General features: G+C 54.8%; 4 protein-coding genes across 4 annotated transcripts; all 4 read right to left on the bottom strand.

The window, feature by feature from the left end:
• Positions 1-1,388: 1,388 nt before the first annotated feature.
• On the bottom strand, positions 1,389-5,783 carry TRIREDRAFT_75347 (cation transporting ATPase; the record flags this gene model as incomplete). Its single annotated transcript, XM_006962637.1, has 2 exons — positions 1,389-2,367; positions 2,434-5,783. 2 exons carry the CDS (start codon positions 5,781-5,783, stop codon positions 1,578-1,580), a joined length of 4,140 nt encoding a protein of 1,379 aa, XP_006962699.1. The 3' UTR covers positions 1,389-1,577.
• A 6,715-nt stretch (positions 5,784-12,498) lies between these two features.
• Positions 12,499-15,178, bottom strand: TRIREDRAFT_120402 (uncharacterized protein; the record flags this gene model as incomplete). The annotated part of the gene is made up of 3 exons (XM_006962636.1): positions 14,159-15,178; positions 14,016-14,081; positions 12,499-13,849 (listed from the first exon to the last, which is right to left on the bottom strand). The coding sequence occupies exons 1-3, from the start codon at positions 15,055-15,057 to the stop codon at positions 12,499-12,501; spliced, it is 2,316 nt and encodes a 771-aa protein (XP_006962698.1). The 5' UTR covers positions 15,058-15,178.
• Positions 15,179-15,704: 526 nt separating this feature from the next.
• TRIREDRAFT_75342 (uncharacterized protein) lies at positions 15,705-17,419 on the bottom strand (the record flags this gene model as incomplete). Its single annotated transcript, XM_006962635.1, has 2 exons — positions 15,705-16,581; positions 16,647-17,419. 2 exons carry the CDS (start codon positions 17,417-17,419, stop codon positions 16,077-16,079), a joined length of 1,278 nt encoding a protein of 425 aa, XP_006962697.1. The 3' UTR covers positions 15,705-16,076.
• Positions 17,420-19,458: 2,039 nt separating this feature from the next.
• TRIREDRAFT_104325 (uncharacterized protein) lies at positions 19,459-20,757 on the bottom strand (the record flags this gene model as incomplete). Its single annotated transcript, XM_006962634.1, has 2 exons — positions 19,459-19,947; positions 20,026-20,757. The coding sequence occupies 2 exons, from the start codon at positions 20,755-20,757 to the stop codon at positions 19,459-19,461; spliced, it is 1,221 nt and encodes a 406-aa protein (XP_006962696.1).
• Between the last annotated feature and the right edge of the window lie 492 nt (positions 20,758-21,249).

Below are 21,249 nucleotides of genomic sequence, written 5' to 3'. Positions count from 1 at the left end.
TCCCCCCTCTCCTAGAAAATGCCAGTATACCCACGCGGTCCTGCAAGCAAACAATGGCACATACATTTACTTCTCCATCCAGATAATTCGGATCACGGCATGCACATCCATCCGCCACACAAACGCCCGCAGCCCGTAGAGAGAACTCATCCAGAAGACGAAGTACCGGAGCAAGGAAGAGACACATACCCAAACACGTGTTTGGCCCCCAGAGCAAAAGGTCACTCCATATCCTCTCTTCTCCCGGCACAGAACTAACAGTAAGTAAAAAAAGTGGTAAAACCCCCCCAGGTAAAACCCATGCCCGACAATACCTTAAAAGTGGCCTCTCATTATTACCGCATCGAGCGATAAACTACTATTGTAATACCGAGTGCTAGTAATACCTACATACGAGTTCAACCATGACTGCTACCTCAACGGTTGCTTCCCTCCATCTCAAACCTCCCGTATCATCCGTCGACTCTTGTTCTCATCTGCATCCTGCTCAGCATGACAAGAGAGACAATACCGGTAGAACGCCACCTCAAAAGTATATATCAAAAGCCTCTCGGTTAACATCTCCAGTAAAAAAAAAAAAGCACATCAATCTCAACTCTTCAAAATCCCATCCCGCCTCCCCTATTATCAATCACCTCTTGATCCCCAACACACCACCGTTCACACACGCACACACACACACAACTCACACGACCTTTCCCATCCATCCCCATCCTTCAGGCACCCATCATTCCCCCAACACCCTCCCCCCCTCTCTCTCCCCCTTGCGCCATTAGCTGCAGCTCAGTCTCCCCGAATGTCAGACAAAGAATGACACATAGGCACATAACACCAACCAAACATTTACTCACTTTGCAGACGCCTTCTAGTCGACTTTCCTAACGAGAAAGCTTGGATGTCTTGATGTGATCACAAGAAATCCTTCGCCGTATAATGCAATTAGAAGAAACGGAACATGGCAAATGCCAATGCCAATGTATCAGAATCACCAAACACTGTAATATTATACGGCTGCTATGGAGGTTCTCGTGTACTCTTCTGCCATCATAAATCAAGCTGACCGCAAATTGAACTCATGCCGTAACGTCATGAGCATCATGTACACTCCTCTTCTCCGTTTCACCCACCTTCATTAAACTGCAACACATCGCATACAACAAGACACAGAGAAACGCATCGAAAAAGCAAACGTCTCCACATACAACATGACAATAACGAGTAATGATGCTTGATAAGAATACTAAAAGAGGTATATCAAAGAACAAAAAAGGAAGAGAAAAGCCATTACTTTCAAGTTTTATTCTTCATCGCATTACCAATGTGTCAAAGTGTGTGTGTGTGTTCCGTCTATCAATAATTGCAAAAGCGCAGCCGAGACCGTCTAAAGCAACAAGCCTATGCAATGTTTTACCCAGAAGAAAAAGAAACGAGAGATCGGAAAGAGGAGATAAGAAGGGGGGCAAGAGAGAGAGAGCGGGTAAGAGAAAGAAGAGTATGGAGGGGGAACTAAAAGATATAAACAAATCATCATACCCATGGGGAATCGTAGTATGCAAAGCCTTCAACTCCCATTACGCCTATTTCTGCACCTCGTTGCTGTGCCCCTCTGCGGGCTTCTGTCCCTGCTCCGAACCACCTTCTGTTCTTGGCTGCTGTAGTTGCTGTTGGTAGAGCTGCATCATGGCCTCCCTGTCCTCTGCCGAGGGTCGGCCGATCGGTGACCAGCCTGCCGCTACTCCGGCGGCGACAATTCCGGCCATGACCGTGGGCGCTCCAAGCGCAGAGTTGGAGCGCGACCGAGTCGACCGGGTCGACCGCGAGCGCTGTTGCGAAATGGGGGTGGCGTCGCGCGAGGGGAAGCTGTCCTCGCGGCCCTGCGTTTCCGATGAGGCATTGAATGAGTTGGATCGGGAGTGAGACTGGCTCCTAGACCGTGCAATCATCTCCTTCGGGTGCTGGATGGCAAACTTTAGGTTGTTGAGGCGCCCTCCCTTCATGCGCCTCAGAAAGTTAAGTTCGTCGCGCACATCGGCCAATGGCTCTGGGTACATGTCCATCTCCTCGTCCGAGACTGTCAGGCCAGGTACCTGCTTCGCGCGTCGCTTAAGGAACTCGGGCACCAGCTTGACGACGAAGCTGTCGGGGATCAGGCGGATGAGCATGCCAACAGGGATGGAGATGATGCCAAGCACGAGGGCAATCCCCCACATGCCTCCGGACTGGTCCTTCCTCGCAATCTGGAAGGCAGCGCCACCCACAAAGACAATCAGGATCTGACCACCCATCATGAGCGTGCTGATGGCAATGAAGAACCAGTTGCGTGTAAGGCCTTCAAAGATGTTGAACTTGTTATCCAGGCGTCGGTTGCTAGAGAATCGGTTAGCATCTCATGAAATCAGGTAGGCTTTAGGTAGGCTGTTCAGGCTAACTTACTTCCACTGGTTAAAGATTTGCATCCACACAAAGGTGTTAAAGACCAGCGTCTCAATGTCCTCATGCTTGAGATTGTCATCTCCAACAACAGGCCCGACGACCTTGACACCTCCATAGTACAGCAGGAACGTAATGGCCAGCTGGTACAGCGCTTGTCCGATAATCATCTTCCACATGGTGGGCGAGATGATGGAGGAGCCCTTGGGCTCGGGTTTCCTGTCCAGAACACTATCCTGTGGAGGATCCGTGGCGAGGGCCAGAGCCGCCAGCGTGTCCATGATCAGGTTGACCCAGAGCAGCTGGACGGCCGTCAGGACGGAACTCTCAGACTCGCTGGACACAGCAGTGACAAAGGTGAGGATGACGGCGGTGATGTTGACGGTGAGCTGAAACTGCAGGAATCGCTTGACGGCATCGTTGACGGCACGGCCCCATTTCAGAGCCTTGACAATGCTGGCGAAGTTGTCATCCATGAGGATAATTGCCGACGCCTCCTTGGCAACTTCAGTACCCGCGATACCCATGGAAAATCCAACATCGGCCATCTTGAGAGCGGGAGCGTCGTTGGTACCATCGCCAGTCACGGCAACGGTCTCTCCCATCTCCTTGAGTCGCTTGACCAGGATGCGCTTGTCTTCGGGGCTGGATCGCGCAAGCACGTGCAGCCGAGGGATGATTTCCTTTTGCTTGAGCTTGCCCAAGTTGCGGAACTCGGGGCCTTCCATAACCACGCTGTCGGACTGCACGATTCCGCATTCCTTGGCAATCGCCTCGGCGGTAATCTTGTTGTCACCAGTGACCATGCGAACAACAACGCCGGCCGATTGACAAAGCTTGACAGCCTCGGCGACGCCCTCTCGAAGAGGATCCTGGATACCCACCATGCCGGCAAATGTCATCTTTTGGAAGAGATCCTCGAACAAGACTTCGCCCTTGTTCTCGCCGCTGCGAAGACCGCGCGGAGGCCAGGACTCAAAATCTCGGTAGCAGAGACCAATGGTTCGCAGAGAACGTTTTGCGTACTTAACAATGAGCTCGCTGATCGCGTCGACATCTTCTTGCGACATGGACACGACAGCGGCGCCTGACGATGGATCGTGCAGGGTCTGCTCACACTGAGCAAGCAGAATCTCCGAGGCGCCTTTGACGTATAGTCGAGGAGTTCCGTCAGGGAGGCGGACAACGATTCCCATGCATTTGCGGCCAGAATCAAAGGGAATTAGCTGCAGAGTGGTCGAGTTTTCCCGAAGCTCGCTGACGGGGCCCATGCCCAGGTGGTCCCTGGCAAAGAGGAGAAGGGCCGTCTCGGTCTTGGAGCCAATGAAGGTCTTTTCCCCCTCAACGTCACCTTCGAATGCCGTCGAGTTGAGTGCAATAGAGTCCAGGAGCAGGTCCTTAACAGGGGCGCTCAGCTTGGTGACAAACTCCGGGGCGGACACCTGGCCGTCGTCCTCTGAATCTTGGGCACGAGAGTTGCTAAACTCGTTGTTGATTCCCACGGTCCCGGCCACGACCTGCATCTTGTTCTGGGTCAGGGTTCCTGTCTTGTCGGAGCAAATGGTTGTCGCGTTGCCCATCACTTCGCAAGCCTTTAGGTGTCGAACCAGGTTGGCATCCCGCAGCATGCGTGTGGTGGCAAAAGCAAGAGCCAAGGTCACGGCCAGGGGGAGGCCTTCTGGAACAGCAACGACGATAATGGTAACCACCACGATGAAGATGTTGAGAAAGTCCTGACCCTTCTCGGCCGGAGTGCCGTGGTCATGCGGCAGGCGGACGAGGAACTCGATAAACAAGACAATGAACAGGAGAAGACCAGCAGCACCGCCGAGCTTGGCAATGTACGTGGCGATGACATTGAGCTTCGCTTGGAGGGGGGTCATTTCCGGGTCCTCGTTGAGCGCCATGAGAGTCTTTCCGTAAGAGGAGTAAATACCAGTCGATGTAGCCATGTAGGTTCCAACACCCTCCATGATGCGGGCGCCGGATTGGATGAAAGGATCCATCTTTTTGAGGCTCTCATGATGCTCAATGGCTTCGTAGACTTCGTCGGCGTTCCTTTTGCGTATGATGTCCGATTCACCCGTCGTTTGGGATTCATCGCATTTGACGTCAAAGCCTTCAATCAGGATTCCATCAACGGGGACCAAGTCGCCAGGCTCAAGATGGATCACGTCGCCGACCATGAGATCGTACACCGAGATTTCCATTGTTTGGCCGGAGCGGATAACCTTAACATTTCGATCTTGCTTCTTTTTGTTCAGCTTTGCAAATTGGCGTTCTTTTTGGTAATCATTCAGCGATCCAACAATGACGACAATGGCGATGGCAACGATAATGGCAACGCCCTCGACCCATTCGACCTTTGGCTCATTTGCATCATGCTGCTGACCGAATGTCTGGTAGAGACCAACAGCGAGACTGACGGCGGCGGCAATGGACAAGAGTATCAGCACCTTGTCGTTGTAGGTGATCCACATGAGTTCCAGCAGGCTCTTGCCCTTCTTCTCCGGCAGCCGGTTGTCCCTGAAGACGCGGTATCGATCCTGGAATCCCTGGGGTTTGTGGCTTGATGAAGACGAAACGCGAGCAGCATTCGCGGGAGGCGGCGCGGCGTCGCCATTATGCTTGTCGGCCTTCTTTGACGTGGCCTCACTGAAGGTAACGCGTCCCTCCAGCAGATTCTCTTCAGTGCTCAAGCCAGCCTTGCGGTCCGTTCGCAGGCCGCGTTCCAAGCCACGCAAGCCGCCCAGCTGGTAAAAGGCCGCGAGGTTCTTGGGGTTAAACATCTTGTTGAGCTGCCCGGGCGTAAAGGCAAATGGGTTGTTTTCGACCTCAAAGTCGGCCTCGGTCCCGGCATCGGGCTTCAATGCCGTCTCGTCGGTCATGATCTTATCGTTGGTCGGTGTCGTCTTGTACTTGTCAGTCTGCGTCGAGCTGGACGGCACCACTGTTGCATCGCCACCCGAGACAAAAGAGCGAGACGCATCCTCCGAGTCCACTGAGTTCTGTCGCGATCTCAAGTTATTCGACGGCACGACCAAGAATCCATGCTCGTTGCCCAACGCGGCAATGGGAGTCGAAATGTTGTGAGGGCTTGTAGGTCGGCTGTTGTCTCTGCTGGTGTCAAAGGACGTGTCGGTTCGCAAATCGGGACGTCCTCCTTGAGAGAAGCCATAGGGCGGCTCTACCATGGTCGAGGGGCTGGTCGCGTCGTCGGGATGGGAGCTGGGGGAGACGCTGGTATAGGCAGGTTGCTGCTGCCCGTTGACGTCCTGGGTCACCTCGGTCACGTTGCTGTTGGAATTGACGGCAGTCGTGTCAATTGTTATCGTGGGCCTAGAGACATGCATGCATGCAAGCAGTCGGTCAGCCAACAGTCTTTAACCACAAGAGCACAGATGGGACCAGCCTCGCCAGGCTGATTGGCGTCGGGGGGTCAAGCACATACGCTCTCCGTCGGGTGGTTGGAGGCCCAGAGGGCTCGGTCTGATTCGAGTCCGCCATGGTCAGCGCTCAGCCGCCTCTGGAGGCAGCAGGGCAAGCTGAGATTCGTCAAGAGGGCGAGGCTATGGCGGAGAGGCAGAAGGAATGGCGAAGTGAAAGTCCAGCAGCCCGGCCAGGGGGTCGTGTCTGAGGGAGGGACGGCAGGTTGATATCGAGAATTGTTGCTCGGGCATATGTAGGCGACAAGGGGGTGTGTCGTCTAGAGGTCGCCGCAGCGGCTTTGTTGAGAATCAAGAGCAGCGCCAGCACATGGCCAGATCGACGGGCTGCGCGGTAGGTATAGTGGAAGAATCGAGCCTCGCGCACGCAAGACGGGAAAAAAGAAACGAGGGAGGACTGGCGAGACTGGAGAGAACGGTTGCTCGCTCTGCATTGCCAGCAAGTTCCCTTGCCATTGCTGAGGCTGTGCAAAGTGAAGGGGTGCTTGATTGGCAGGCGGCGATCCACTAGAGCCAACCCATTTCAGTGGGGCCGCCTAAGACGTTACGGCATGGAGTACAAGTACAGGTACTTGTACCCAGTACATGCGCAAGATGCCCGGGCGCCTCTTGTAGAAGGTGAGAATGGACGTCAAAGTGCAGGTGGAAAACCTGTCTGTCGCGCAGGTCACAGCAAGTCTGAACCTGGAACAGACCTTGAAAGCTGGAACATTATTCGGCGCCATGAGCAGTGCCGAAAGACGTGTGTAACAGCAGAGAAACTTCTTTTGCTCGACGGCAAATACTGTGGTAGCATGGACCAGATCAGGCACCTCAGAGGCGACTCCGGTGTAGAGGCGATGTACAAGTACCCAGTACCTCATCCAAGTCCTAACAGGGGCATGGCCAAGCATTCACTGAGGTAACACCACTAAACGCCAGCGGCCAAGCCCGTACAGCACCGATTTTTCCCTCACAGTACCCGTACCCGTACCCGTACCCCTTCCCCAGCCGCCGGGGCCAAAAGAGCGGTGCTCTTCAGCTGCGACAATCGCTACAGGAGACACGGAGGAAGCCTCCGGGGGAGTGAAACTCGAGCACACAGTACCTGTACCTGCCCAGACAAAGCGGCGCGAGTAATGGCGGCGTACCGATGACGAGCACGAAATGGTTCATTGGGCAAGTCGAGCTGCTGTCTGTGAAGGTGCCTTACCCCAAAGCAGCATGATGTACGAAGTAGAGGTACATGACTGGCCGGGCCTCTGTTTGAGATTCTTGGGGCGGCGATTCAATGCGGACTCGCTTGGCCGTTGCATGGGATAAACCACCTTGCCTCCGTACGAAATGTATTGATGACCCTTGTTCCCGTAAGGCTCTGACGTGTAAAAGAGTATTCGGTACTTGCACGTACAGTACAAGCACAGATGCAGCGCATGATGGCCAAGTCGAACTGAAGTTGCACGATGGTGTGCCCACAATCTGGGGGTCGGTCTTCAGGCGCCAAGTCGCCAGCCCGAACCAGGAAACCACCTGAGAAGGCGTGTTCTAGATTGAATCAAGTTGGATGAGCAACTGACGGCTATATTGGATGGCATCATGCTTGCATCTTGACCTGCTGTTGACCGACGCACGCCATGTGAAAGGCAGAGAATATCAATTGGCCGCCTGCGAAAAGACACCGGGAGTCGCGATACTGTAGAGGTACCTCACAGAATCTCGATTGCCCTCTACGAGTATCCTCAGCTTGTAACTGCTACTTGATGCCAAAGCCAACGACCTGCCCACCCCCTCCAAACGCTAGCCTAGTCGCTTACAAGCTCTGGTACCCAATACTGAACCTTGGCCGTTGGAGCCCGTCGGACATTGCCTGCCGTTCTTGTACCTGTACCACCCGGTCGCGTGTCCACGTAATCACGCCTCTTCAACGTCGATGGCCGTGATGAATCATCCGTCCAGCATCGTGAGGCGGCCGCAGCCTTGTCTCAACAAACCGACACTGAGCCACAGCCGCGCAGCATCGTTGCCTCACCCGCTGCCATTGTGCCTTATCTGATCGTCATGTGATGGGCGGCCGTCCGTGGCAACGTCCATCTCGTCTACTAGTTCCAGGGGCTGTGCCAAACAAGCTTTTTGCTTCTCCTCACCTTCGGCAGCCCATGTCCCCCGATCCAGCCGTGCTGGCGGCAACAAGTTGTTCCACGCGGACAAACGCCAAACCACCACGGAGGGCCATCACGCCCCTCAAGCGCCGAGAGACTTGGACTCGTCCTCACCTTGATCACACCGATCTTCAGCTCGCTCATGCGCCAAACCACATCGTCTCTGTCGTAACGGAGCCGTTCCAAACCGCCACGAGAGGCCGCCCATGTCTACGAGACAGCCACGTCCCAGAAATATCAAGGGCCAAGCACTTCATCTCCACGCGCCAAGGCCCCAGCACTTGAGCGCTCCCCTATTATGCCCCGATCGTTGCTCATCATCATTCAGTCGTGGCTTTTGCCCACTGAAGCACAGCCTTGGTGAGTACGCGGCCGGCGAAGCGCCTCCCCTGAGCTGTTTGACCAAGGAGCAATTCAACAATCTCTTCATTCTAGCATCCTCAACTGACCCAACGAGGATATGAGACAAAGGGAAATTCAGCTGTCTCTCGCTACTTTCGCTGATTCATTTCTGACGTGGCGCTAAACAACAACACGCCGGTCATCTTACAATTGCCTCTAGGCTTGTTAGAGCCGCCCAATGCCTTGAGCATCAGCATCTTGTTTGGCATGCCATCCATTGAGCATCGTTGCCGCGCCTCTAGGCTGTCGAAGGCATCGTTGGCGCCCGGAAATAGATGCAAGAGCCGGGAACGGTACGTGACATTGATTGCTTCTTACGCTGTTTGCTGGATCTGGGAACATCACGTCGTCATACCGTCATCAGCAGCTTTCCGCGATCCAGGTTCTCTCCTCGATTCCATCACCTCATACGCCTCCCGTCGCCCTTATTTTGACTTTTCCGCTACTGCGCCTCGCCTCGGGTCAATAAGCAATGTCAGACAATCAGAGTCTCGGTCTTCCTCTTGTGGAGGGTCTCCCAGGGGGTGGAAACTCGCAATTACACTGACAATCTCGAGATGGACCACAGGTCTTGCCAAGCTCATTGCCAAGCTCACCGGCATGATGAGGCCAAGACCAAAAAGGCACCAGGATGCCACGACAAGATCAAGTCCAACGCTTGTCGGAGCAAGACGCCAAGCTTCATCTTCGCAGCTGCTTAGCGGGCTTCTGTCGGCTAGCATCGACCCCCGGCACACCTTATTACAGTTAAAGTGTGCTTCTACGATGCTAACCGGCATAGCGTCCCTCTCACTCCACAGCCAGGCGCACGTTGTCTGGCTGGAAGCCATATTCCGGTGCTTCGCCCTCGCACTGTATGGGGAGGCGGTCCAGGGGGTTCCCTGGCCGTTGCCTCGGGGCGCTTCTACGATCTCAAAGAGCGTATGGACATCAATGCCGGTGTGTTTGTGCTTACAGTAGCTTCTGCAAGCTGCCGCGATGCTCAACCTTGTTTCTTCGTCGCGGGATGCTATGTCATTGACGCTATCTGCCGTCACTTGGGGTGATACCGAACACGCCAGAAGAACAGAAGAAAACAAGATCCACCCGCCTTCTCGAAGGAGAACCCCAAGGCATTGTCACTATACCTACAATATGCCGAGGGCAAGTTGGGTGTGTTCCACAGGTTCTGGCGTGGTGCGCTGCTGGTCAATCTAGAGTCCTCTTCCTCGGCAAACAACGGACTGAGGCTGAGCATCTTCTCTGATATCATCAGGAGCGAATTATTTTCCTGCCCGCTCCTACGGGGGCCACTAAAAGCTACCATCGTCGCTCCAGAGATTGCTACCGCTTCGTTGAGATGATATCGCCATGCCATGCAGTCCAGTCGCGCAAACTTTTCGCCGATGATCCACGTCTCCGATAACCTTCAGTCTCCAAAGACAGAGGAGAAGGAGGTGTCCATCCTCAGGGAAGACTTGAGCGAATTTCCCCTCTCCGGCAGATTTCTGAGTTGGGGAACTTGATTGCTGCGGGGGAGCACCTCAACCTTGTCCAATATTACACAGCCTCGTCACTGCAGAAAGTCCCGTCTATCACACCATCAACGATGTGTCTACCCTGTTGCGAGCGTAGGTCGCGTTATGCCCTTGCGCACAAGAGGTCAATCGGAACTAAAAAGGCCTATGGGGTTTGATAGAGATGAAATTCGCTAATTGGAACGCCAATCACCAGCAGAATGTGTCTTCACTTACATTGGATGCGTTGAACAAGTCGTCAAACGCTATCTCGCAGAATGCCTGGGCGCTTTCACGTCACCAGCTGCCGACAGGTCGTGGTGCGTTACACGCATACACCTGGCTCGATGCATGCTATGGATGCCGAAGCATCACGGCGGTCAGAGACGGCTATTAGGCCCTTCTATTACCCGGTTCGAAGTATGCCACGGTATTGACTATCTTCCATGAACAACTTCTACTACTTCTGTCTATCTGATAACTTCTCGACAATCAATATTCTTGCAGACTGGACTAGAGTCCACGCTTCTGGCCGTATGGACGTAGACCCCGTTGGCCGTATCCGTCAGGCATATCAGTGGATCAGGCTATAAGTCAAGTCGAAGGATCTTGTGTCTCAAGCCAAGCCTTTGAACCGCTGGGAGTTGAGATCCTACGAGGCTTTTCGATGAACGCCTGGGATGTCCTCAACGAACAGTAGATGCCCCCAAAAGCACGACAGGGTCGTCCAGAACCGCCATGTACAGTAGACTGATATACATCGCTTGTTCGACTTTACTACGGTACGGTTCCTGTTTCAACATAGCCTCTGCTGGGATGCGCTGGAAAGGCTAGTCCGTCTGCAGTTCCTCTTCCTTAGAAGAGAACAGGAACATGGCAGACGGCATGGCAGACTGCACGTCCAGGTAGGAGTGAACCAGAGCCTGTCTCAGTAAGTGGCGCCATGGCCTTTCTACTCGAGCGTATCGCTTCGACGGCTAATCGTAACCAGTCATTGCTCGTGGTAAAAGGATTACATTCGGGATCCTTCCGACCTCCCTCATGGCGTATTTGGAAAGAAACTAGCCTCGCAGATGACAGCCCTGCAACATCATGCCGAGGAGGGCACAAAGATCGTACAATAAGGCTTACTTGCATCTATCCCGGCAAGTGTTGGCACAGGATACTTCTCCATGATGCTCATTTTTCCACTAAATCCTAGAGAAGCATTATGCCCAACGAGCTCACCAGATCAGATCAAGCCACTCCCGGACCCAAGCAAGCACCACTCCTCATCTCTGTGCAACGAGCGATACGCCGATCTCAGGACGACCTCCTCTAAGCCACTTTGACGACGTATGTCTATACACTTCCCCTTGAACATTCCTCCTTCGCTTCAGAAGAGTACCTAGGATCCGCTACACAACCTTTCTCTTAGCCAAACATACAGAAATACGCCCTTCACCAATTTTGGGATGCCGCAATAGACGCCCGAGACTCTGCCCAAGGCAGCAGGGTCCCGCTCTAGCATGTTAGCTTCTCCAAGATCTGGCTGCCACATGTTTATATTGGACAACTGTACGGAGCAGCGGCAAGCGGGCTTTGAAGAAGCAACTAACTCAGCTTCGTGTCAGATGCTGAAAACCCACATGATTGAGGCTGTGCAGCTTTGTATGCATACACACATACAATGTCTGATACCAGGCACTACTAGTATGACCTGGATGACACGTAGGTACGTCCACAGGGCATGCTTGCAGCGAAGATCCGGGCAGATATTGATGTGAGGGCGTGAGAATAGTGTGCGGGCAAATGTATCGCAGTTCTTGCATGGTAAAAGCGTTGGCTAGTGTTTGCTACGTGGACCTTGGCATAGTAAATGGCATGGTAATAAAGCTGTGTGATTTGAGAATAGACTTACAGAGGATAAGCCAGGTACATGGGGTAGAATGTTATTTCACCGCTTGAAATGCAGAGGAGGCGTATACACCTACATACCTTTGGTCTCAAGCAATCGGCATGCTTCATACCGGGGAAATTGTTTGTGTGGAGGAATCTCAACCCCAGGGAGATTTCAGTCTACCTAAGCAAGAATCGAAAAGATTTGTATACAGGGTAGCCATCTTACAACGTAGGCGATGTAGGGTAATGCGTTGATTGTAAGGACTACCCTGCTGCAGTTTGAACGTCGCTAGAGATGATGCTGCCTTGTTCGCCATGCGGAGATACATGAGCAGGTGCTGTGAGCTTTGCTTGCGGAAGCCAGAGCTGTTGCTTCAGACTCTGGCCATGAACAATGACTTACATCAGACAAGGAGTAATCGAAGATGCTGCAATTCATATGACTGGACGAGAACAGCAGCAACAGCAAGGTCGTGTATCGTTGTAACAAACCTTCCAGATATGTCTTCTTCCAGGGTAAACAGACAACTCACGTCAGAAGCATCCAATCAACATACACATATCTATCATGCCTACATCTAGAGATTTTTCAAAACCCCCTTTTAACATCTATACCATACCCAAAGTGCCCCAATATCCCATGAATGTATCACCTCCTCCCCCTCATCCTCTAGGGAGAATCCCATTCAAGACCTATCACCAAACTCACCTCCTCCCCAAATCAACCCTCCTCACAGAAACCATATCCCCATCCTCCTCCTCCCTCTTCACCCCATCAACCCCAAAGAACCCCCCCACAGCAACACCCACAACCCCCCTCCAAAACCCCTCCACGATGCCCCTCAAATCGCCCCCCGTCTGCTTGAAATCCGGAAAAGCATTCACCTCCAACAGCCACGCCTCCCCATCCGCATCGACCAAGAAATCCAGCCCAAACACCTCAAACGCATTCGGCAGCGTCTGGAAATGGATCGGCATCGCCCTCGCCGCCGCCTCAAACACCTCGCCCGTCGTCCCGCAGACCTGCTCAAACACAGCCTCCAGCGCCCCTCGCTCCAGCGGCAGCTCCCAGAACCGCCGCACCGTGTTCTCGTTGGGCGAGTCCTGCAGGCAGGTGTTGGTCAGGAAGGCCTCGATGTCGTCGGGTGCCGTCCACGGAGGGGTGTAGGGCTTGCCCGCGAAGAGGGCGAGCATGTGCTTGTACACGTAGACGTCGAGGCTGCCCGTGCAGAGCACATAGGTCCGGATGTGGAACTTGTGACCTCCTACTGGAGACAGCAGTAGCGGAGGGTGGATGTATGGCTGAGCCACAAAGTGACGCAGATGGGACGCTGTGATGTAGTCGCCTTGGGCATCCTCGTCCGCTGCTCCGCCCCCTGGGGCCTCGTCGTCGTCGTCAATCTCCTCCTCGTCGTCGCTATCCGGTCGCTCCTCCTCCCAGCCATCAAAAATGTCCTGCAGCTCCTCCATGGTACTGAACAGGCGGATGCCCTGCCCTCGATCACTCATGCCCGGCTTGAGAATCCACCACTCGCGCTCACTCGGCTCCTTATCCTCATTGCGGTCCATGCTTTCCCGGAGATCAAATGCTTCGACGAGGGCATCGTCGAGAAACTCGGCGTAGTCTACCTCGAATGCCTCGCTACGCTTCAGATGCTTCTTGAGGATGGAATCGGGGTTCTTGGCTGCCCAGTGGTCGAGCGTTGCGGAAAGGTAGTGCTTCCTGATGAGGGCTTTTCGAATCATGTAGCTGTTGATGAGGCAGGTCTTTGTGTGGGAGGAGGCAAACTCGAAGTCGATGGATTCGTAAGGGACGATTTCCAGAACGCGGGTGTCTGGCGAAGGGAGCATGCTTGACAAGTTGAAGTTCTCTGGTGAGATGTCGGTGATGAGGTCGAAGCTGTCCTTGGGCAGCACGGCGTTGAGAGCAGATACGATGAGGGGCTGGACATAGGGGTCGTCGTATGATACAATGGCCTGAATCCTGCTCTTCGACTCCTCCTTGGGTTTCTCCCGCACCGCCAACTGCGTTGTAGGAGTTTCTGTAGAATCAGGACTGAAGGAAACTTTGTGTGTAAGAATATCTTCTATTTGATCTTTCGTTTATGCACGAGTATACAAACAGTCCAAACCATCAATCGTGACACATCTCCAGCATAACTTGCCAGGAAAGCAAAGGTCCAAAACACCAACAACGCCATAAACACAATGAGGGTACTCACAGCTTAATCTCCTTCGTCGCCCTGTCTCCCGCACAGGTAGCAAAGTTTGCCTTGAGAGGCGTGACACTGTAGATAGAGAAAATCGTTAGCCATAGATCAATGTCGGCGATGAAACAAGGTCGAGAAAACCTGCAGCAACTCACCTTGTCTGCCCTTCCTTGACAGCCCATCCATCTGATCCCGGCCCCGCCTCTTCCACCGACTTGTAGACTTCTGCAAACTTGGGCGCCCACTTGAAGTGCTTATGCGTATGCCCCTTTGGAGCATTCGCCACATCAGCCTCGCCGTCGACCTCACCACCCGGCCCCTCCCGTATCCTCTCCTCCTCGAGATCTTCGTCATCAGCCGAACCGTCGACGGCATCAAAGCAACCGCCCTTGGTCCAGTAATTCTGGAGTATATCCGTCCACACAGTCTGATGCGTCTCCACGCCCTCAACAAGCGGCACATTGACGCTGTAGAGATCCGCGCTGCCATCCGTCGGCCACTGCTTATACAGGTACTCAATCACCCTCACGCTGTGCCGACACGCCGCATCGATAATCACCGGGTCGTGGTTCCGCGAGAAGAAGGCAAAGCTCAGCGCAATGGCCTTGTACCGGGACCCCGCGGCCTCCAGCGCGGCCCCCAGCGTGCCCGAGCTCAGGGCGAATATCGCCGTGCTGTTCCTCCCGAAATTCGGCCCGCTGACGACCAGGTCCACGGGGCCCCGGTCCTGGAAGAAGTGGTTCAGCCCAATCTGCACGCACGACGCCGGCGTCCCGTCAATCAGGATCCATTCCTCCACGGCCCCCGAGGGCGACGGCCGGGCGTGCGTCGTGCCCTCGGCGTCGTCGCCGTGGCTGTGGGCAGACGGCCGGTAGTAGACGGGCTTGAGCGTCTGGCCGATCAGGTGCGCCTTGCCTATCCACGAGCGCTGCGTGTGGGGGACGCAGACGGAGACGGTGTGGCCTGCTTTCTGGAGGTGTCGGACGAAGGAGTGGACGTAGGGCGAGGAGTGAGGCGACGGCGGCCCGTCGTCGTTGGACACGAGGATATGCATCGTGGAGGCGTGGGAACTCCCAGAAGGCGATTGCTAGGACCGGGAGTCGGTGGAGGTTTGTGATATGGGAGAGAGTCTGAGAAGACAAAGAGCAACTGATGATTCCCTAAGTAGATCGACAAGGATCACGCAGAGCCCAAGTAAGCGAAGGACTGAGGCCGGTTCGGGGTTGCCCAAGGCGAGCACGCAATTGATAGCTTCAAGATCGATCCAACGATAAAAAGTTCAAGGTTGCCGGTAGTCGGAACGCCGAGGAGGGGCAGACGGGCGTGGGGCAGCGCTAGAGGGGACCAGACACCAAGACAGTGGACGGCACAGCGATAACAGCGGTTTGCTACAGTGAGTGCGTATATGTATCGGGGTAGAAGCGGCACAAGCAGTTGATGAGGACGGAAGACAGACACTGTTGGCATTCATGCAGGTATTGATACCTTAGTAGACGTGATGAACCAGCATTGATATCAAAGAGAACAAGAGAGGGAGTCGTGTGGTACGGTATGTAGGCCACCGAACAAGGCATTATTACACGCAATTCACGTCTTCGTCGACATCAAATCTCAACTCAATTCCCATAATCACGAGAGATAAAAAAAGTACGTACATTCAATACACAACATGAAGCCAAACACAGCCGCGCAGCATGACACATGAAATATAGGAGAGCCAGACCATCGTGACATAACCTGTAATCTCTTTTCCAGTAGCGCATCTGCTATTCGGATGACACATATCCACAATGCCTGTTAAACGCCAAACTGACTGACCGGGTTCCCTCCATGTCCATTCGCGGTTGTCACGGATGAGGATACCTATTCAACATGCCAAGTGCAAGATTGAATCACAACCACAGGTCGGAGCGGAGCCGACTGGCTTTGCTCATCTCTCTGCAGTCCCAAAATGAGAAAAGAAAAACAACAAGTCGAGAAGAAGAAAAAGGAAGGAAAAGGGAAACAGCTATTATGGTATAGTCGGGCAAAAGACAACAGACTGAAGCAGACAAACACCGTCTCCTGCAGCGCCTAGGATCGAGTTCTCTTTGCGGGGGTCGAAGCCAGCGGCTCTGCAGCAGCGCGTTTCGTGCCTGATCGGTTCGTGTGCTCCTTGGTTCGGATCCACGAGTCAAAGGGACTCTTCTTGCCGGTGCGCTTGATCGGGGCAGTTTCCGCCGCCAGCTTGTTGGTCGACCGAGTGGTTCGCCTGGTTTCTGGCGGAGATACGGGCGCAAACTTGGGGGCGTCTGGCGTCTTGGCCCTCTCTTGCTTGGCTTCCACGGGGGTCTCGACGACGGCCGAGGGCTTCTCTGGTTCCGGTGCCGCGGCATCTTCGACATCAGTTGCCGCCTCTTCTTCTTCAAGCATGGCCTTGGTCTTGGGAGCAGGGGTCTTGGCGGGGAAGAGAAGTCGGGGCTTGATGGAAGATCGCGTGAGGGGTTTGGCGAAGTGTGCCTCAACATCCGAAGGCAGTTCTTCGTCCTCTTCACCATCGTCAAAGTCCGAGAACTTGCGGAAAAACTTCTTGCCACGGCTAGAAACGCTGGGTTAGAATCTCTTTGACCACCGCAAGTCGAAGCTGTCCGGGTGTGTACTCACAATACGTAAATCATGCCGTCTTCACGGCGAGACACTTCGTCAACCGACTGGGAGCCTTCGCCAGGAACGTGAATCTTGCGCTTAGTGCGGCGTCTGGAGGGTTCTGCACTGGCGGCATTGCCGATGAAGGGATTCGACTTGCTGTCGTCCTTCTTGGGAATGCGGTCCTGAGAGTCGGTGAAAATTTCAATGTCCTCCGCGGCCACTTCAGCCCGGAAGCTCTCCAGCGTAACGGCAGAGTACTTCTTGGAGCGCTTCTTGCGCGGGCTCGCCAGCTCAGTCTCCTCGGCAACAGGGAACAGATTGCGGGCAAAGGCCTGAATCTGAGCGACGTCCTTTGAACTCGGCGGCTTCTGGGGCGTCTTGGAAGGCGTGGGAAGCGGGAGGGAAGATGAGGCGACAGCCCGACCGGCAACAGTCTTTTCCTTGGATCCTGACGCGACGGTGGACTCTGCGGTCAGGGTCGCGGTGACGCGTCGCACAGAGTCGGCGGCAGGCTGACGCTTCTTGCGCGGTGAAGACGCCGGTGAGGCCATGGCTGCTGAGCTCTGGGCGCTGGATTTTGCTGCGGTGCGAGGCGAGGCGAGGGCTGGGCGGGTAGCTGGCGGCGGCGAGGGCGTCCTGGCGGATGCGCGCTGTGCAGATAGTCTCGCGGATTTGCGTGGTGAATACGGCTCCCAGCTGTCGTGATATCCCAGGCGAGGTGCGGGAGGCGTTCGGATGGAAGAAGAAGGAGGAGAAGGCGTCGAGGGTGCAGCGTCGACGGCGGCCATTGTGAAGGAAGGAAAGGAAAAAATTCAATCCAATCCGGAAAAACAAAGGATACAGATACTGGAGCGTGAACGGGCGGTCTCGACGCGACGACAACTCGGTACCATGAAGCTCAGCGGCAATTCCTCAATGGCAGCTGCGGTGATGCGGTCCTCGCGGGATGCTCGTTGGTGTTGTCGCGGCAGCAGAAGCGCGGACTCGGACACGGCCAGAAAACACTAACAGCCACAAACGAAATAAAGGCGCAGCGGATCGGACGGCGAAAAGCGGTGCACGGCGACGGCGAGGGAATTAATACAACTTCATAGGGCGACTCGGCCTTGCAGATTCTGTGAGCGACAGCGACGGCAGGGCGGACGGGCGAGAGCGAGCAATAGTCGGCAAGGCGAGTAAAACGATGATGCGGCGATATCGGGTGACGATGTTTGGTGATGGGTGGCAGAGGAGGAGAGCAGGATTGCGGGAGCTAGACGTGGGAGCGCTGGGAATCCGAGAGGCTGGGGGGACAACGGCCCAAGTGCTGGAATGCTGCCGGCCCTAGTGGACAAAGGGACTGAGGTGCCGACCACTGAAGGGTGGGCCAGCCTCCCTTTGGCTGCCCTGTACTTTGCACTAGAGGGGTGCTGTTGCGGGCTAACGAGGCCCCCCCAGAGACGCGTTGAGGGCTCCGCTCCAGGGTGGCTCGACCACAACGCGTCCGTTTCGCGTCACCACCTGGCAGCCTCGAGCCAATCAGCAGCCGGCCCTGCGCTGGAGCCCTACTGCAATGGCCGCCCTGTAGCGGCTGCCATTGGCGCTCCAGGGGCTGCGGGTCACTGACGGAGCCTGGCCATCACCACGGCAGCAGTGCAGGATGTGCTGTAACACAGCGCTGTGCTGTGCTGTGCTGTGCTGTGCTGTGCCGTGCACAACTCCAAGTCGCGACCTACCTACCTGTACCTAGTTCTCGCATGCACGCCCGTATCAGCTTATCAGCAAGACGGATTGACGATTGCCCAGCAGAAACTCCCCCACTCAGACAATTGAAGACACGACAGACGACATAACGTCACTTTGAAGCGCGCAGCAACCTCTCATTCGGTCAAATCATTGATGCTATTGATATTTCCTAGCTTCGCTCATCTCTGCTAAATCACTCGAGCAAACCTCGCAGCCATGTCTGACCCAATGGAGATTGACGACGAACCAGACCTCTGGACCTCACCCGTGAAAAACATACCCCCAGAGTCTCGTCCGAAAACACCAAAGACGCCCAGGACGCCGCGAACCCCAAAGACGCCCACAGCAAACGACCACCGGTCAGAGCCGCTCGATCGGGAGGCAATGCTAAGAAAGGAGCTGCAAGGCGTGCGAAGCATCAACCAGGTCATCGAGGGCGTCATTGGCACTCTGCAGCGGGCAGGCGGCAACATGAATGCAAGTCTTGACCTTTTGATGATCCCTTGGTATCCAGCCCACGTCGTTACATTATATTAACATTTGATGCTTAGTCCGTCAACAAGACTGTCGGAAACGCATCCGCACTACTCAACACATGGACTCGCATCCTTTCCCAGACCGAACACAACCAGCGCCTCATCCTCGATCCAACATGGAAAGGCGCAACAAACGACTTGGCCGAGATCGAGGCGGAAAAACTGCGGAAACAAGAGGAGGAAGCGCGCAGAGCGGCAGAGGAAGAGGAGCGGAAAGAAGAGCTTCGGCGGCGCCGCGAGGAGGAGGAACAGCGGAGGAAGCTGCCCGCGTCGAGTTCTGCTCGGGGAGCACGTAGGGGTGCTGCCGGCCTTCGAGCAGCTCGAGGACGGGGCAGGGTGGCTTCATTGTCGTCGAGAATCGCCAGCAGCTCAAGATATCGCACTGCTTCGGCTTCTTCGAGTAGCCGCGGCACCTCGAGTGCCTCTGGTAGAGGGAGGGGGCTTGGAACGACTAAGAGTCGTTATGGCAGCGCAAAGTAGCTGTGCCGGCTTGACCCCTTTCCGTTTCCTCGCATGTCGATGTCGATATTACTACGTAGATACCCTGAATTGCTGATTCGCGCACGCTATTTCTTCTGGAAGAAGTGACTCAGCTTCTTCATCCCACTGGTGTTGACCTTTTTCAGCTCCCGGACGCCACGGCTCTCGCTCGCCTTTTTCTTCTTCTCCTCTTCCATCTTCCTCTTCTTCTCCATCCGAGCCTCGTCCTCTTCCTCGTCCATGTTTCGTTTGCGGGAGTAGTCCTGCGCCCTGACGGCCATTGTTTCGGACCGCAGCTTCTCGAGGCTTGCGAGATAGTCATTCAGGGGAGAGAAATCCACTGGCCCGCCTGTCCCGGTGAAGCTCTGCCTGAGAGTATCCGCCAGTCCAGAAGGAATATAGCTTGCGCAGATGAATTCAAAAGCCGTCTTTAACTTTTGTAACTCGACAGTTTCCGGTGAGGCTTGCAGAGCGCTGGTAACGGTCTCGTCTGCTTGCTCCCCGGCAATAGATGTTGCGGCCGTGCTTGTTTGAGAAACGGATGAAGCGTCCGTCTCTGTACTTGATGCTGTGGACTGAGATGTCGCTGAATCGGCCTGCGGAGTGGATGTTCCTGAATTGGGGTTGCTGGTGACTTGGCTCTCGGTTCGCACCACCCGATGCATGAGCGGTGCTTCAAGAACTTTGTTCACAAACTTGTCTTCCATGCTTGGCGGGAGGCCGCTTTTGCTCATCCTCTTGGCTTTCTGGTAGATGACTTCAAGAAGCTTGTCCTCATTCAGCCGAAACATGCTTTCATCCCCGGCGTCGACCGTGTCGCAAACTGCGCTCATCCGGCTCTCTATCAGCCGCCGTGTTGTGTCCCAACGCAGAATTTCGGATAAATGCGAGCTCTCCTGCGGCAGCTTGTCTAAGTGGTCATCGCTGGACAAAAACAGTCGCTTCGGCTTTTCTGATCCTTTTGATGCCTTTGCATCGGCCAGAGCGGGCAGAACCAAGAAGAGGGGATCCAGAGCAGTGGCGACGAAGAGCTCCGATCCCATTGTCACCTGAGAGCCTGCGCTGGCATTGTCTCCAGTCTTGGCTTGATCAGAGTCGGTAGATGCTTCGATAAGCCAGCTTCGGGGTTCAGACTTCGGAGCGGCAATCCGCTTGAATTCGTAGATGCCGGTATCGGGACATGCGAGGTATCGCGACGGCTGTGAGGTTCGAGGGTTGGGGAGGGTGACGATTCGAGCTTCGGGGGTTGCCTTTGACGGGAGGATAAAGACCTTGGGAGGCTCGCCGGAGTGAGGGACGAGAGTAATGGCTGATTTTGATCTGCTCGAGTCGGCATCAGCTGCCGGAGCTGCTGTTGAGGGCTTGGTTGACCGTGTCCTCGCCATGGCGGGCAATCTGATGTCAAGCTTGTCAAGTATTGGTAGGGCCCAATTGGTTTACTCTGTTGGGCGTATATCGAGTTCAATTGTCTCTTCGCGACTCCAACCAGATGTTGACAAAGCAATTGATGCAATCCAAAGAGAGTTTTGTCTAGACTGAGACTATCGCCATCACAGCTTTGGTCGCATCTCGCACGAGACCAGGCCACACACAACCCCTGCCAAACTCAAAAGCGACGCGGTTCGAACGCGTTTTTTGCGCCCGTCCCGCGTTTTAGGCCTGGTCCCAGCTGCCCCACCCCGGCAGGCCAAGCAGCCACTATCGTACAGCACAGGTACCGATCTCGCGGCTAGCAGCCCAGTCCCCGCAGCGCTGCCAGCTCCATAATTACAGGCAGGGCCCTTCTGAAGCTACAGCAGCCCAGAGCCCTATCGGCTGGCGGGATCCTGGAAGCGGTGCCCGAACAGCGCATCATCTTTTCGAGGCTCCATCAAAAA

Source organism: Trichoderma reesei (genome assembly GCF_000167675.1).
Source record: "Trichoderma reesei QM6a unplaced genomic scaffold TRIREscaffold_3, whole genome shotgun sequence".
Classification (NCBI taxonomy): domain Eukaryota; kingdom Fungi; phylum Ascomycota; class Sordariomycetes; order Hypocreales; family Hypocreaceae; genus Trichoderma; species Trichoderma reesei.
This window is presented reverse-complemented; position numbering and strand designations above follow the sequence as displayed.